Below are 17,095 nucleotides of genomic sequence, written 5' to 3' on the forward strand. Positions count from 1 at the left end.
GTCCAAGAACTGGTAATTTATTTACTTATTTATTCATATCTTGTATTTACTCTTGCGTTACGAATAACGAAGCATCAAGCGATTCTCGTACTGTATAGTTCACGAAATTCGTTTTATCGCATACCTGTTGAATCGCCGATGCGTCTGAAGTATATATTGCGCGTAGTAGTGAGAGGGAAATCTTTGTTGGTTGGTTAAAATCCAGAGGGCGATATCAAGCCTCATCGCGGCGGTCCCCAGCTCCCAAAAGCCATCTTTGCATGAACCAACTATCAACCGTTGGAGGATGGAAGCTAAATTCTATCCTAGGAACCTGACGCCTGAGTAACAAGCTAAGGTACTGATACTCACATATACATGTTTCAACTATTTATATTTCATTTACAGAAAAACCGTAGGTATTTTATATATTTCAGTTATTTATATAATTCAGTAATAGAAAGCCCCATAAATATTCCAGGAATGGAAGTGAGGCTAGCCTGATGCACTAAGTTTTAGGGTCATCTGTGAAATCGGCTGTTTCTGGTGAGGCTGCCATTATTGACTAGCCTAGGCGCGTTCTTTGTGCTTCCAACTTAGTTTCAGTTTGTATAATCGCAATGATTTCAATAGTTTATCAGGTTTTGTTTTCGTTTGGTGGTCTCCTATTGGCTTATCCGAAGCTTCCAGAACATTATTGCTGCCCAGTTTGTGGTGTTGAAAAAGAGCGATTGCCAATAACAGGGAGGTTAAAAACCATTCAACTCGCATAGAACACAAGTGGTTTTTTTATGACCGTTTTCAGAAGGGAAAAATATCATTAAAAGCCGAAAACTTTTTCATCGAAACCCGAATAAGTAGTGGCAAGGTGCTAATAGAATTCATATTAGCTTCTGTGTTGTGCTTGAAAAAAACTGTATGTAGAAGTTATAACCTTATTATATTTCGTACCACAACACACAAGAACAATAAGTATTTACAGTTCATAGTATTTTAAGTGTTGAATTGCCAAGAAAAGTGATTAAACAAAAATTTTCGAGAGCCAGGTAACTGTAGTATATTTCGAAGTTGTCACTAAGCTAACCTAACCTGATTTAGGACGAAATAATACAGCCTGTCACGAGGTCTAGCTCGTCTCATAGAAATGACCTAATCTACTTAAGAAGTGCATGGTTTATGTTCGAATAAGCAAATAACCGTAAAATAAATATTATAGGTAATGTGTGAAATATATTTCCATTGCTGTTTGATAGATAGGGTATGACTGGTCCTTGCAGTGTGAATAATTTTTTGATGGGGAAGTTCATCGAGCAAAAGTGGTATTTTTCGGGTGCATATTTTTTTATAGAAAAAAATATGCCGGTATAACGTGTCAAGTTTTAAGAATCATTACTGAAGTTTAGGTAAATGTGTAGTTGTTGGTTTACATTTAGTATCTGAGGGAAAACAGTTCATTTAGAATTTTTCATCCCAGTTCCCCATCTTCATCCAGAACCTACGCAATCAAAGAGCAGCTACTAGCCCGTTCAACCTACCTCGGTGGTCGCGGGTTCGATTCCCGGCCATTCCATTGAGGACTGCGAGATGTGTATATCTGGTGATAGAAATTCACTCTCGACGTGGTTCGGAAGTCACGTTAAGCCGTTGGTCCCGTTGCTGAATAACCACTGGTTCCATGCAACGTAAAAGCACCATACAAACAAACTACTACCCCGTTCAGTACACACCAAGAATGACAGGAATGATGAAAAGTGTCACGAACATCCGAACACTTATTTGAAACTGAAATGACGAAGCACTCTAATTTCTGTTTTTGCTGAAAGCCCATTAACATGATTAGTTTTCATTTTTTGCAACGCTAAATGAAATAAAATAATATTGATTGATTGATTTATGGTTACTAAGACTGGCGTTATAAAATCTGGTTTTATTGATGCCGAAATAACAAATATCTTGGGAGTCCCTTCAGCTGGTATGGGTTTTTTAAGCTGTTTCTGATTTCGAAATATATAATTGCCGAAAGTTTATTCATAGACGCATTGACTTAAAATACTGTCCAAATGGATTATATTGCATAAATAAATGTCAATACTGTAAACGGATATTTGTGTATTCAAATTCATTTGGACGCCATTTGCAGAGCCCGTGAGTCTTAATAAAGAAAATTTTAGTAATAATTTCTCAATCGGAAAACTTATAGAATCTATGCCCACTGCAAGCACCCAAGCTGTTTGTCATTTCGGCGTCAATATAATAGGTGTTTGACCCCAGTTTTAGTAACTATCAGTCTGTCAATCAAACCATTATTTTATTTATTTATTTATTTATTTCATTAACTGTTTCAAATGAGCGTTTGAAAGTTCGTGACATGTAGTTGCTTTAGATGAAAAGCTTCTTCTCAAGAAATAATCGTTGAGTTTTTTCAGTTGCTTTGTTAAGAGACCGCATCAAAACCTGTATCAATTTTCCTTCTATCATAACCCGAATATCAATTAAATTTCTCTGAAATTCTTCGCATCTCTTTTATACGAACGGACAAACGATTCTAATTAAAGTACTCCCCAAACGCCACTCAAAAAAAAAAAAAAAAATAAAATAAAAATAAAAACTACTTTTCTCTTTTTCAATTTCAGTTTAATGTTTCCGCCACCTAAATATTCTATGAATTAATTCTTTAAATAAGTGACGATGCTCATTATTGGGAGATGGATTGAATTGCTGGAAATATTTGATTTAACCCGCGAAATGCAGTTCGCAATGTGGTGATGCGCTATCTTGCCGGAAAATGATGGCCGGTTAAAGGTCATTTAGTTGTTGTGCCACATATGCAGTCACAAGGTCAAGATAAACCTCTGCATTAATTGTCTCGTTGAAGAAAAATGGAGCAGTGATTCGATTACACATGATCCCACACCACACATTCACTTAGGACTGTCTCGGTGAAGTTCCCTTGTCACATGCATGGGATGTTCTGATCCCTAGATTTTCACATTGCGTTCAGTTTCCTTCGAAACATGAAAGGGTGCCTCTCCACTAAATCTTGGTTGAGGAACGTTTCGTCCTCAGAAATTCGTCCCAGCCTGTTACCTGCAAAGTCTTTTCGTCTTGGTTTATCATTTGGCTCGAGCGCCTGCACGAGTTACGCTTTGTCAGCGTACAATCGCAAATTCATGTGTAGAACTTTGTGCGCAGTTGAAAGTGGTAGCTCTAAGTGTCTGGCAGCTGTACGGATGGACTTGGTAGGAGAACGATCAAAGGTTTGTCTTACGCGATCGATGTTTTCCTCAGATGTTCTTGGTCGTCTACTCCTCCTTTTATCCAACAGTGTCCCTGTCTCCATAAATTTCTTGTGCCATTAACGAATTGCCGGATGTGACGGTGGATCATTTCCATACTTAGTTCTGTAGTTTCGCTGAGCTGCGTATCCGGTTTTGTTTTAATTAAACCATGACACACTTTGTCTTTTCTTGAGGAGCAACCATTTTTTAGGGGTTCATTTAACAGTACCTCTTTCATCAACAGGGCACCTGAAACACACAAATGCAATGTGATAAAAACTTTAATAACTCCTGAGTACATAAAGCTAATCCGATTAAGATACTTCATCAATGGCTTATGTGATATATTTTATAAATGTAAAGAGACTTTATGGATACCCTCTATATATATATATATATATATATATATATATATATATATATATATTATTTATTCACATCTATATATGTAACATACATATATACATACATATATAATGCTTTTATATAAATCATGGTGATGTGGTTCAAAAATTCACACACACCACACAAGTCACACACACCAAACACCCAAGAACACACACACACACCACACACACACACCACACATATATATATATAAATATATTATATATATATATATATATATATACAATATATATGTGTGGGTGTGTATGTGTGTGTATATATGTATATATTATATATATATATATATATATATATATATATGTATATATATATATATATATATATATATATATATATATATATATATATTAGAGTTCGTACCCGTCCGTCCTTTGGACTTGTTACTGAACAAATGACGCGGACGTACATCCTTCCCCAGCCAATGCTGCTGCGTCAAAGAGTGGCCCTTGATAAAACTCATCCTATAGTTAAGCTCTGATATTGATGTTAAATGCGTTTGTAGTCATTTATGTTAACTCATGGTATCAAATTTGAATGCAGTAGGCCCATCTTTGACCCTCTGGGCTGTAATTCCCAAAGGGGGTTGCACCGCCCCCGCCCCCGCCCCACTAACAAGGTCGGGGCAGATAGGCTACGACTCCCTCCTCCCCTGGTCCATAAGTGGAAAGGGCATAGGCCTCCTGCCCCCCAATATTGTGGGAAACTCTCGGGCCCCCTTTCCCAGGGGTTGGAGGAAGTCCCCCCCCCCTTCTGGATGTGCCTTATGGCCCCCATATTATGGGGAGACTGTGTGTGCCTATTATTTCTCTTCTACATAGTTTCAATGTGGGTTATGAAAACGAGGGGTTTTGACCCCCTTAGGAACGACCCTCAAATTTTGGATTTTGACTAAAACCTTCCCGGTGGGGAAGGGAATCTATGGTAAAAATTTGGTAGCCCTAGCTTTCATAGTCTGGGCGTGCATAGTGAGCAAACAGACAGACAGAGAAATAGCCTTTTATATATATAATTATATGTATGTTGGCTATATAATTTATGTACTCTGTCTGTGTGCGTTAGTATTGTATCAGATATCCACATCCACGGGTATCTGCACTTTTTATAAATCCGCATCCGCATATGTACTTGAGAATGCTGATATGAAGATAATACCCCCTGCTCAATGTTCAATAGTTCATGCTCGTACATTGTAACTAAAAGTAGTTTTTTTTCTTTTTTTCTTTTAGCTAAACTTGACTTTTTCGTTTTATTGTTTTATTATGCAGAATATATGATACGCAATTACACATTCAATACATACTTATAAGTAGCTCTGTTATAGCATATTTATTTTAGAGTATATTTGTTTAAGTAATTTCATGTCATTTCCAGCAGTTGTAATCATAAAGGCAGGGTATTGCATTTTTCAGGAAACTCTCTCTCTCTCTCTCTCTCTCTCTCTCTCTCTCTCTCTCTCTCTCTCTCATCCGCGAGGGTACGGTCATCAAATATCTTCATCCGCAAATGTAAAAGAAATTTATATCCGCATCCGCAAATCCCATTTTCAGGCATCCGATACATCTCTCTCGCGCGCGCACGCGTTTTCAGAGAGAGACAGAGAGATGAGAGAAATAGTTAGATACATGCGTACAGAAAGAAAGATATACATATGTGCAGAGACGGAACAGCGAGAGGGAAAGGCATCCGCTCAAAGAAAGAAAGGGATAGAAAGATACATATGCACAAATACAAAGATACGTACATCCTGAGAAAGAGAAAAAGAGATAGAGAGAGAGAGAGGCATACCAAGAGGAAAATACATTCTCTCTTTCACACACACGCACACAGATTGAAAAGAATGTAAATTCAGTATAAAAGTCTTGTGAATATTATGACAGACTAAAACCCAATTAAAAGAGAAATAGAACAAGTGAGCCGTTTAAAAGAACATTCCCAACTAATACTACTACTACCGCTACCGCCACCGAGAGGCTCATGGGATCAGCTGACAAATCCGTTTAGATTGTCTGCCTCCGCAGCCGTGATCGTATAGTGGTTAGTACATTGCGTTGTGGCCGCAATAACCCAGGTTCGAATCCTGGTCACGGCAACGGGGTTAGTTGTTTTCGGTGGTTTAGTCGAAGAACTGGGTGGTTGTTCTGGTTAATGTTGACTGTGTTGTTAGAGGAAGATGGTTGCTTTTCCTGTAATTTTGATTACAAGTTCCAGATAAAGGTTCACTTAAATCGGAAATTTTTCGTAACTATATATATATATATATACATATATACATTTATCACAGGGAATTTTTAAATAATAATAGAACAATTGGACGTTTATATGATTTATTGTATTACTACTTTACATCACTTGATTGATCACAGTCATCAATAAATCATCGAGTTATACAGTCTTTGACTGAGATAGAGAGAGAATTGGTCACGAAGGATCACAGGATTTCTCGGAATATTTTTCGTCATCTTAACAACACTGCTTAGGCATTTAATAACTAATAAATCAAACGTTCATGGAATATTGACTAACAGTCATTACTTAGTAAAAACGAAACTTTTTTTTTTTTTCCTCTCTCTCTCTTTCCTACAATCTTCTGTCAAAGTTATTTGCCGCTTGAAAACATTTTCATGCGTATTCCCAGTCGTAAATGAAATCTACGGGTAATTTAATCTTCATTCATTTATCAAGCATATTAGGCAACTTTAGGGCTGGTCAGTACTTGGACTGGTAACCAGCATTTCGTGAAAGACCCAGTTTGTCTTTTAAGTGACTGACCATCTTGGGAAGCGCGTGCATAAGCTAGCAACCCCATCCTCACAAATAGAAGTTTAAGAACTCTTAACGGACCTTGGGAGTCTGGTACAAGATGCAGTGGGTCACTGTGTGGCATGAGAGGCCAAGATAGTTTCTGTTATTGTTTAACGTGAAGAGTAGTGTGGGAAGATCCAGAGATCTGGAAGAAAAGGAAGGGAAACACAGTATATATATTACATATTTTTGTCTCATGTACGCCTTGTGGTATCAAAAGGTGTTTGTGGCAAGAAAAAGTAATAGACATAACAAAACATATTGCCATTTTGATATAAAAATTTGGCGAAGAACTGCAAGGCCTCTTAAGGCACGTCAGTGATAGTTATCGTACAGTTAATTAGCAGCATTTGTGATAAAAAAAAATCTCGTCTGACACCACAGGGATTAATGGGGAAAAGGGGGGGAAGGCCCTTACAAAATATTAGTAATTCTTGCAAGTATTTCCTTCATAGTAAGATCAAGAACCATTTCCTAACATCGCAAGTTTTCATGAGTTACGTACGTAGTAGTAAGGAATGAATATCATCGATTGGGAAAGCAGTGACCACAGCGTTAACAAGGCGTCGACTTTCACCACCCATGCGAGACCAAGAGGCCAACAACGCCATGCCGTTAATCCATATCAGGCGTCAGATAGAATTCTTCCGACAACCGAGGGTCGTCGTTCCTAGGACGGCTGTTGTCCCTGCTGTGGATGCAGAAGGCGATGACGAAGCTGAGAGTGAAGAAGGCGAAGGTGGCCCCCAGTTGCAGAAAGAGCACGCAGTCGTCACACTTCTGCGTGGGTCCTCTCTTGTTCCTGGAATCTGGAGAAGGAGAGGAGTGAATGAATGCGCAGAAAAGCCTTCCCCTGATCGATGAATGTTAACGAATGAGATTCGATAAAGAATTTACAATTTAATTTTCATGCTATGATAAACACAGGCATTTTTGACAGTTTTCCTGAATTTAGTTAAGACAGTTACATGTATAGATATTAAGCAACAGAACAGTCATTGAGAGCTTCGCTCTCAGTGTAAGCACTGCTGTGTATTCTATAATGCTTCAACGCTACTTATCAAACCACCAGTCAAAGGAACAAACATCCTTGCTTCTAACATTACAAAACGCGATAACCAGATGAGCTCTCAGGAAGCACTGATGATTCAGCCCTAAATGCGGAATCTTCTATTTCTTTCGTCAGACGAAGACAGAAGATAAGCCTAATTGCAATAAATTAGCAAAGGCCTCGGCTCTGGCACAACCGTGATTAAATTAGCTTCTAGCGCACAAGATCACAATTTTGCTGAGCATTCTTAATAAGCAGAGGTGGGGCAATTTTTTTTTATGTCAATGAAAAATAGACTAAATTTTATCATTTTTCAACAAGTTTTAGAAAGGTAGCTCTTTAGTTGCTTTATTGGTCCTTGACACCCGTAGCCACTTATGACGAAATTAGCCCTTTATCACTTGAATTGTACCTTTTCTTGCTGATCTCACTGTGTATACATCCAGGCACCATTCGTATTAGTATGAAATTTTGTGAATTGCCATAAAGCGCTTACTACGTTTTTGTGAAAAGACATATTACCTTGTGAGATTGAAGCTTGTTGGTCCTGCACTTCATGTAAATGCCTTCTTTCCAGTTATCTTGAATTTGCATGACCTTCATTTCATCACAACAATGTGGAAAATCATTGCACCCAAGAACTTAAAGTTTGAGGAGGAACTTCCTTATCTCTGGGGCACAAAATATCATGTTGAAAGCTGTGTTCTTGTGGCGTCAGTACCAGAACAGAAGACACATTCATCTCACAAGCTACACGTGCATCTCACTGACGCTGTGTCGAAGTGCATAATTCACGTAGACCAAAAGCCACTGACTTAAGAGTTACATAGTTACATACAGCTAGTGATGCTGTGTTTTTTCCGTCTGTCCACCCGCCTGTGGTGTTTGCGTATGGTAACACTGCGTCCCGGGCTTTAGATAGTTATGCTATGTGTAAGTTTTAGGTAAATAAAAGGATATCTGAGTGTACATTTGCAACTGAAAAGTGTTTAAATAATTTACTGTATGCGAATTACACCGTTAATATTCGAAATAGGATATCGTTATTATTGTTGAATGTAAGCTAAATGTAACTATATATAGCCCGGGACGCAGTGTTACCATACGCAAACACCACACGCGGGTGGACAGATAGAAAAAAACCGAGTATAGTCGCAAGATTGGGCTCCATTTCCTTGTCATGAGAAATTATGTAGTCAGGGATTTCTAACTTCAGATTCTGTGAGAAGGCTTATGACCCTGAGGCTTGAATGTTACTTTATCGTAGAAGTAACGCTTGTGATGGTTTTATATTACCAGTTCAGGGACCATTTCCCATATTTTTGTTTAGTTAACACAATAATGACGTTCCACGACATGCCAACTATTGGAAGAACATACGGCACGCTGGACTTGAAGCATTTTGCCAGAAAGACTGGTATTACCATATTTGTATAACCCTTATTTTAGCTTGATTGCATTAGAACCACAACACCCACGTGCATTAAATTTGTGTTAAAAAATAGACACCTCTATTTTCATTTATAGGTCCGGGAGAAATAGGGTAAGCATGGAAATGTCCCGTATAATGATTGCCAAATAGCAGTATGTTCCTAGTGCCTATATTTGTATCTTGCTTGGCAGGTATTCAACTTTACACAGCAGGCATACTGTATTTGGGAATAGAGTAATTCATGTTTTCTACATGAAAATGTCATAACTTCGCACTGATAATCCTAAAATCTATGCAAATATCTAGCAGAAGTATGTGCAGCTTAGATTTAGCCTAATACTGACAAAAGCAAAGAGAATATTACATGAAATAGAAGTTTTGATAGCTTCAGTTAGATCTATTCTAAATAATAAAATTCGATAGCAGCAGTGCAAAGAGGCTTTGCCAGTCATTTAAACTTGAACAATGAGCTAGCTGAACTGCAGAAATATTCTTGGTCAACAAAGCTTGTGAAAGGAAGGATTTGGTTTTAGCAGAAATGGCATCATCATTTTTCCTCTAGGACTGAACTTTCAGAGACCCCCTTTGCTGAGGTGCACAATACTTACTAAGTTCACAAAGCTTCTCCGCAGCTGTTTAAGTGGTTTGGATGTTACCCTTTGAGTATGGTTATAATTTCTTACCATAGAGGTAAGGATTTCCATTTTTGAACGCACCACAGTGGATTTGAAAATGACAAAAAAAAAAAAAAAAAAAAAAAAATTGTATTGGTCAATGCAAGAGAAAAGGCTCAGTCTATAATCGGCTCTAGTGTCACTATGTAGAGTTGCCTCACACATATTTTTACAACAGCCCAACCCCATCCCCACACCCAAGATCTTAATAGGTTAAATGAATAGGAGCTTTACATTTGCATTCATGTGCCAAGGAAAGCTTTAACATTTATGAAATTGTTGGAAGATTCGGGGAGATTGTTTCACATAAGTTGAAAAAATACTGTGAAAATTTGGCATCTGTGTTGAGAAGCCTAGAAAGATTTTTTGCTATAAATAGATGGAGGAAGAAAGAATATTGTACCCCAGTGAATGTAGATTAAATTTTTCTACTGTGTTGGATGAGGTTTAGTCCTTCACTAATAAATGACAGATCAATAAACGCTTCCATGTTTTATTGAAAAAGTTGTGAAGCTACCCTGTGCTAGAATGGCAGAAGGACTTTTTATGGATAAAGCTGTCGTACCTTTGTTTGAATGCTACCCAATGACAGTAGAACTTGGAAATTCCTTTTTGTTGGGAGGACTGAAAGATCTTCTCATTATCAAATTTGTGTGGAGGTTTTCTCCCATGCTGACACTGTAGTAGTGTTTTCCTTGTTTCGCATTATCAAGACATCTGAAGGTTTCTCTGTGTTTTCTTTTAGCTGAAATGACAAGAAAACTCCATTTCCTTTCTTGCCTTTTTGTCTTGGTTTGAACGACCAAGGAAGATTTTCAAACTTCCTAAAGAGCCAAACCAATGGAGATCTTTCTCCTTTTCTTAAAGTGTTGGGGTATTAACCTCTTCGGATAAAATTACCATAAGCAAATGAAGTTGAAATTGCAACTTTTTCTATTAATGGAAATCCTCCGAAATGTCAAATATTGAATGCTTTGGCCCTTACGCCAGGGTTAAACATTACAAAACAAAAGCGAAGGCGGAACAATCCAACTCCACATGAGGTCCATTGTACCAAATAAGTTATATACCTATCCTCCCCAAAACTAGGCCCACCTTTGGTGAAATTTTTGTCAAAATACGCGCATGACTTTTTACGAAACCATTCCAACAACTGAATAAGCATGCGAACATGGCATTTTGCATCTTAAGAATTGACTTTATTTACAATCCATTTTTTTTATTCAAATTCATAAAGAGACAGTTGATAAAATTAGGGCTCTGCACTGGACAAAGTAGAAGGTTTGCGCAACTGATAAAAAATCGAACGCATCCAATCTTAATATTATTATTATTATTATTTTTCATCAACAGAATTTATGATAAATTAGTGTAAATGACAAACAATATTTGAGGGGTCGAAGAATTTTTCTTCTCTTTGTCTAATTATGGGAAGCATTTAGCATTAGTGCATTACTGGTAAGTAACAACTTTAGGGAAGGAAAGAATACATGGAACTTCCAGTCTACGTAGTTTACTATAGCGATATAATATATATATATATATATATATATATATATATATATATATATATATATTATATATATACAGTATATAATATAGATATATGAATGCCTTCTACTTTAATACAACAGTATAGTGTGAAGATAAAAGGCCCATAAAACATTATTTGAACGTTGCAACCATATATTTCGATCACCTTCCTTCTGTGCTCCTGATCACTGGTAAAATATGGACATAGGATGTCTTGCAGAGTATATACAAAGCATATGTAGGTGTGGCAGTAAAAGTCTCTATTGGTATCGTTCCTTGGTCAACTGTCACCCTGCATAAACCAATAGAGACTGACTGCCACGCCTACACATGCTTTGTATATATACACTCTTGCAAGACAGCCTATGTCCTAATTTTACCAGTGATCAGGAGCACAGAAGGAAGCGCTCGAAAAAATATGGTTGTAACGTTCAAATAGTGTTTTATGGGCCTTTTATCTTCATATAGATATATATGTACATTATATTATATATATACAGTATATATATATTTATATATATACATATATATATATATATATATATATATATATATATATATATATATATATATTTATATATATGTATATATATAAATAAATAAATAAATACATATATGTATATATATACATACACACACACACATACATACATATATATATATATAATATATACTTCAGTCCATCGGTCGACCCAAGCTAGGAATAATAGTTGTGTCACCTTGCATTCCCGGAGCCTTGGTGAGAACTGAAAGGCTTTAAGGCGTTGATCTTGTTTGCCCTTCCCAGGTGACAGTAGGGGAGACATGACATACCACCCCCTGCAAACCAGTTTGTCCGCCTTGGGTGGGAGCTAGGTTGGTAGGGGATCGAGAAGGTAAGGGAGACAGTAGCACTAAGGTCCAGCATGCGCAGTGTGTGCCAACAAGCTTATATATATATATATATATATATATATATATAAATATATATATATATATACACAATATATATTATACTATACATATATATATATATGTATATATATATATAGTATACTATATATATATATATATTATATATATATATATATATTTTAACTAGCTAGTTCCAGAGTAGGCGGGATATGGTGGAATTAAGTCCCTAGAGAATATTGACTGACAGGGAATGCGAACCATTTCCTTTGATAACATGCTATATAAAATTCCACTAATGCCAAGCATCTTCACGATACCTAGAGTGGGAATCGAACCCTTGTCAAAGGAAAAAAGAAAATGTTCTAACGACTTGGCCACTCTTGGAAACTGTGTTACCATAAACTGTTACCATACACTCTTAAAATTCACGTTTTCCTTTAAGAAAGTTAATTTAGTTTTAAAGATTCAGGTGGTAGACAGAGAGAATACAAAAAAGAAAAGCAACAAAGAACGTAAAATTTAGTTTCTACTCTAAATAATAAAAAAAAAACTGCCCCACTTATACTCTTATTAATAGACGAGTGTCAGACGAAGGAAAGAAATCTAGCTGAACTCACTTTGCTGAAAGAGCTCTAAAATGGAAATGGTCAAGTTTGAATAGAGTTCTAAGACAACAGTTTTAGCTTTCCACTTCAGGAGTTTCATGTCTTGAAGGGCCACTGGCACTTGAGAGGCTGAGAAAAAACCGATTGAAAAACAGTCCGAACTTCAATCATTGAAAACTTCATACTGAAACTGAGATTTCCCAAATGAACCCAATGAAAAAGTTATTATGATAACAGGAACATTTTACAAGACATTTTGTTACAAAAACGTTTCAGTGTAACAATGTTTATTCCCACTGCTTACAAAAAGGATGTTTATTTCTGATCTTACAAAGTTTGTCATCCGTGTTTGCTATCATAATTTGACAGGATATTAGATATTTGAACAAGTTAGTTGTACATGTTGCTTCGGCTAACCCAGTTAGACTAGGTACTAGATATGGCTAATTTAACTGTCTGTCAAAATGTCCATCAAACTCTTGACTTGACTTCACGAACATGTTCTTCCCCACCAGCTCAAGCCTTCAGTGTTAGACAAGGCTTTCGAATGTGGAGGCAAGGTAAATTCATTATGGTGTCATTCGTACAAGGTAAAGAGAATTTCTTAAAAACTTGAGCACTCCTGTCTAAAATAGGTCAGATTTCGTAAAAAGTTAAAATGTTCAGGTTTGTCCACACTTCAGCAAAACAAGTCTCAAACACATGGCAACTTAATGCACACATAACACAGACTGGTTGAACGCAAGTAAACGACTTTAATTGGCGAACGAATCTTTGGCAAGTGCCGAACAATATATGAACACTGATTAGTGATACTTACCAGTAATTCAGTGACTTGTGCTCAACCTGTCTGTGATTTGTGTCATTATTCAACTCATTGGGCAAACGGAGACCATGATTTATAAAAGAGACCGAATTTGACATTCTTATTAGCTTGCTTATTGAAATTAAGCTGACTCGACAAGAGTAATAGGCTTAAATATTGTTAGCAGACCATTTGTTAATAGTAATCTATACTTTATAAACATGATGAAATTATTCGTCCTTAACAATCCATCCATTAGAATTAGAGGTAACTTTGTAAATGTCGAGGCATAAAATCCTTGATAACTCATCATTCAGCTTATTCAGCAGATTTGATTTAGTAGATATGACACGAATAATCCCCTTAGTAACCGATCCAGTAAAATTCAAGTGGACGTATAGTCATGAGAAGAGTAATTGGTCTTGTTAAATCACCCAGCAAAATTAAATTCGATTTTATAATTAATATGAACTGTCCGCACTAACCAATTTAAATTTAATGCCATGCTGATAAGTCGAGCTATCCATGTTCACTCACCTATGAAAAATAGATTGAGTCTTATAAGTGTGACAACTTCATTGGATTTTTCGAAACTTCACTTTGACTGGTAATTTTCCCCGGCATTGTTGCAATTATTATAGTGTCATTCAGAGCTTTTATGCAAGTACCACTGAAATTTTTAATACTGGTGACCGAAGGTGACTGTAGGACTGTTTTGGCATATTTCCTCAATACCAGTGACCCTCTAAGCAACCTAGTACCACAATTTAATTTAAAATCAAATATTTTCAATTAAATTTTGGGTGGAAGTCAATGGAAGTTCTCTCCCAAAAGCCAATCCAAACATAATCAAATATATACAAGTTCCATTTCTCATTTTTTGAGTACTCGTAATTTTCCAGCCTTCCAATCCAGACTTCTTTCCTTTATCCTGGACTCTGCGCAAGGCTCCAGAAGAAACAAGAAAGAGATTCATAAACCCTTACAACAAAACGTATTTAGAAGATCATTTTTGTTGCATTTCCATATGTGTGCTGGACATAGAAAATCAGATGTTAAACAGAGATCAGTGTTTTTTGCTTAATTTTTCAAGTTACAAGTTACCATCATTGTAGTTTCTACTCAATACTTTTGAAATCAACATACATGTAAAAAAGCATATGGAATGGCACGAGTATAGCAAATATTGCTTTAGTATGTGAGATTGCTGCTTCGTATTAAATGAGAAACTAACAGCCACCAATACAAATGTATTTTGGTACAAAATAAGATTAAAGGCATGTGAAATAACTTGTGGGCAATAGATGAAATGTTTTCGACAATGCCGATGAACTCAAGAATGCAACTGAATTAGTTATACTATTCATAATGAAATAATTTAGCACAAATGTGACACATCATTACCTTTGAAGACGTGGACGATTACATTGGCAGGGATGGCATTGGAAGGCTGGCAGGTGTAGTTTCCAGAGTCCGTGAAGTTGATGTTCCGGACCTGGAGTTCGCTCGATCTCGTGTCTTCCTCCGTCTTCACCTGTGTTGTGGAAAAGGTATCTGAACGTGATTGTCATGCAGTGCAGTTCTCTTTGTATTCTAATAATTTACTGACATTCTTTGTTTATTGAGTAATTTTTTAATTTAATTTTTTTACTTGATAAGTGATCTCTTTCTGTATTTCTCATTACCTTCTGTTACTTATTCCTAATGAATGCCATAATATTCTTTGGAAGCTTGAATTTCAAGTCAGTGGCAACCTTGTGGTGTGGTTGTTCAAATGAATAGGGTACGTCTTCTGAATAATAATAATAATAATAATAATAATAATAATAATAATAATAATAATAATAATAATAATAATAAGTTGGAAGAAGACCTTCATTAATACAGGTTTGATTGAAAATAATGGTTTTTATCAGCCGCGTTTATTTTGTATAGAAGTTCCTCTATTCTTCTTATTACTGACTTTTCTTCTGTACTCAAGTTGGCTATTAAAACGCCAAAAACGTGGTATTTGTTAAATTGAATATATTATACAAAATGCAGTACAAATTGGATCTTAAGCCTAATCGTCAAAAGATACTAAATGACTCATTCTGGATTCTTCTTGCTCAGGGGCGTCTCTCTCTCTCTCTCTCTCTCTCTCTATCTCCTCTGCTCTCCTTCTCCATCATCTCTCTCATCTCTCTTGCAATGTTTCGTCCTTAAACCCAGAAGTACATCGTCGGGCAGGTGTTATGAGACTAAAGTTCTTACGGGACTCCTACAGTATATATAGCTGTTGCACAGCATGGGGTCCTTATCGGCGAATTCTGATGGGCTAAATGGCTCTGCTGCTAACCCCCTGTTGGTGGATGGATGCCTCAAGATCAGACTGCAGTGGTTTCTCAGACCGTCGTAAGGGAAGGACGCTCTGACAGGATTCTGGTTGGTTGGAGCAGGCGATTGCATGACGTCACCACTTGCCGAATTGTCATTGGCTCGTTGCTGTTGCGTGACGTTATGCCTGGTGTAGTCTAGTGTATCTTGATCTGGGTTGTCTTGTTCGGTGGCCACATCTGGTGTGGTATTATTTAGTGATACCATGTCGTCTTGATTATGCCCTCGGTGGGTGGAGAAAGGGACCCTCTTCGTACAGATGTCCAAAAGGGGCTCGCAGTGATGACTCTGGGATGTTGAGGGGAGGGGTCGATTCATCCCTATAGACTCGGTCAAGGATGAGATCTATAGTTTCTTCGACGGGGACGTTTGTAAAAAGAGATTCCACATCGAGGGAAGCCATAGTGCCAGTGCCAGGGGAATCCTTGACCTTCTCGAAGACTTTAGCCACATAGGATGTAGGGGGTCAGAATATTATTTAGGCGTTTTGCCAAGGCGTAAGTAGGTGCGGGTGTCTGGCTGATGATCGGGCGGAGGGGGTTACCTTCTTTATGATTCTTTACATTACCATATCACGGGAACCTAATCCGATTAGGCTTAAGCTCCAATTTGTACTGTATTTTGTGTAATATTATGTTTGACAAATACCACGTTTTTGACATGAATCGCCCATTTGGCGCTTTAATAGCCAACTTGAGTACAGAAGAAAAGTCAGTAATAAGAAGAATAGAGAACTTCTATACAAAATAAACGCGGCTGAAATAACCATTATTTTCAATAAAGCCTGTAATAATAATAATAATAATAATAATAATAATAATAATAATAATAATAATAATAATAATAATAATAATAATAATAATGTGATTGGACACTTGACTTGCTAGGATACAGACTTGAATCTTGTCCTTGCCTCTACCGAATCACAAGGGTACAGCTTTGAGTTATGGGAGTTGAAATTCTGAATCTTTTCGCTGAGTTTTTAGAATGAAATGAACTTGTTGCAGCAACATCAGTGAGATTCAGAAGTAGATGGGTCTTTGTTGTATGGTGCAGGAGGTCATTTGTTGAAAGTGATTCAGAATCTATAGGATGAGAGAGTTGAGTGAGAATAAATAGAGGAACAGTGCTTCGGAGTAAAAGTAGCTCTCAGACAAAAGTGTTTCGTGTCCTTCGAGGCTTTTTAAATATGATTATGAATGATTTTATGGAAGAGGTGAAGAGAAGAAATACATAGTATCTATGTTTGTGTGAAATA

At 36.8% G+C, this 17,095-nt stretch overlaps 1 protein-coding gene and 1 non-coding gene across 7 annotated transcripts in view; one reads left to right on the plus strand and one right to left on the minus strand.

Annotated features, from left to right (window-relative positions):
- The first annotated feature begins 5,682 nt into the window (after positions 1 to 5,682).
- Trnah-gug (transfer RNA histidin (anticodon GUG)) lies at positions 5,683 to 5,754 on the plus strand. Its single transcript has one exon. It is a non-coding gene; the product is annotated as a tRNA-His (tRNA).
- A 218-nt stretch (positions 5,755 to 5,972) lies between these two features.
- Positions 5,973 to 17,095, minus strand: part of LOC135217522 (basement membrane-specific heparan sulfate proteoglycan core protein-like) — a 20,636-nt gene continuing 9,513 nt past the window's right edge. The window contains exons 6-9 of one of the 6 annotated variants that reach the window (XR_010315159.1): positions 14,866 to 14,995; positions 14,448 to 14,495; positions 6,973 to 7,276; positions 5,973 to 6,612 (exon numbers count right to left, since the gene is read on the minus strand). Coding sequence is in view for 5 of the 6 variants with exons in the window: in XM_064253479.1 (XP_064109549.1) it covers positions 7,083 to 7,276; positions 14,866 to 14,995 (324 nt within the window). In the remaining variant the exon portion in view is untranslated. Of the gene's footprint in view, positions 7,277 to 9,558; positions 9,629 to 10,189; positions 10,370 to 11,876; positions 12,009 to 14,447; positions 14,496 to 14,865; positions 14,996 to 17,095 lie in introns of those variants that run through there. The other 5 variants (XM_064253481.1, XM_064253482.1, XM_064253484.1 and 2 more) reach the window with 5 other exon arrangements.

The sequence above is a fragment of the Macrobrachium nipponense genome, chromosome 7, assembly GCF_015104395.2.
Source record: "Macrobrachium nipponense isolate FS-2020 chromosome 7, ASM1510439v2, whole genome shotgun sequence".
In the NCBI taxonomy this organism is placed as follows: domain Eukaryota; kingdom Metazoa; phylum Arthropoda; class Malacostraca; order Decapoda; family Palaemonidae; genus Macrobrachium; species Macrobrachium nipponense.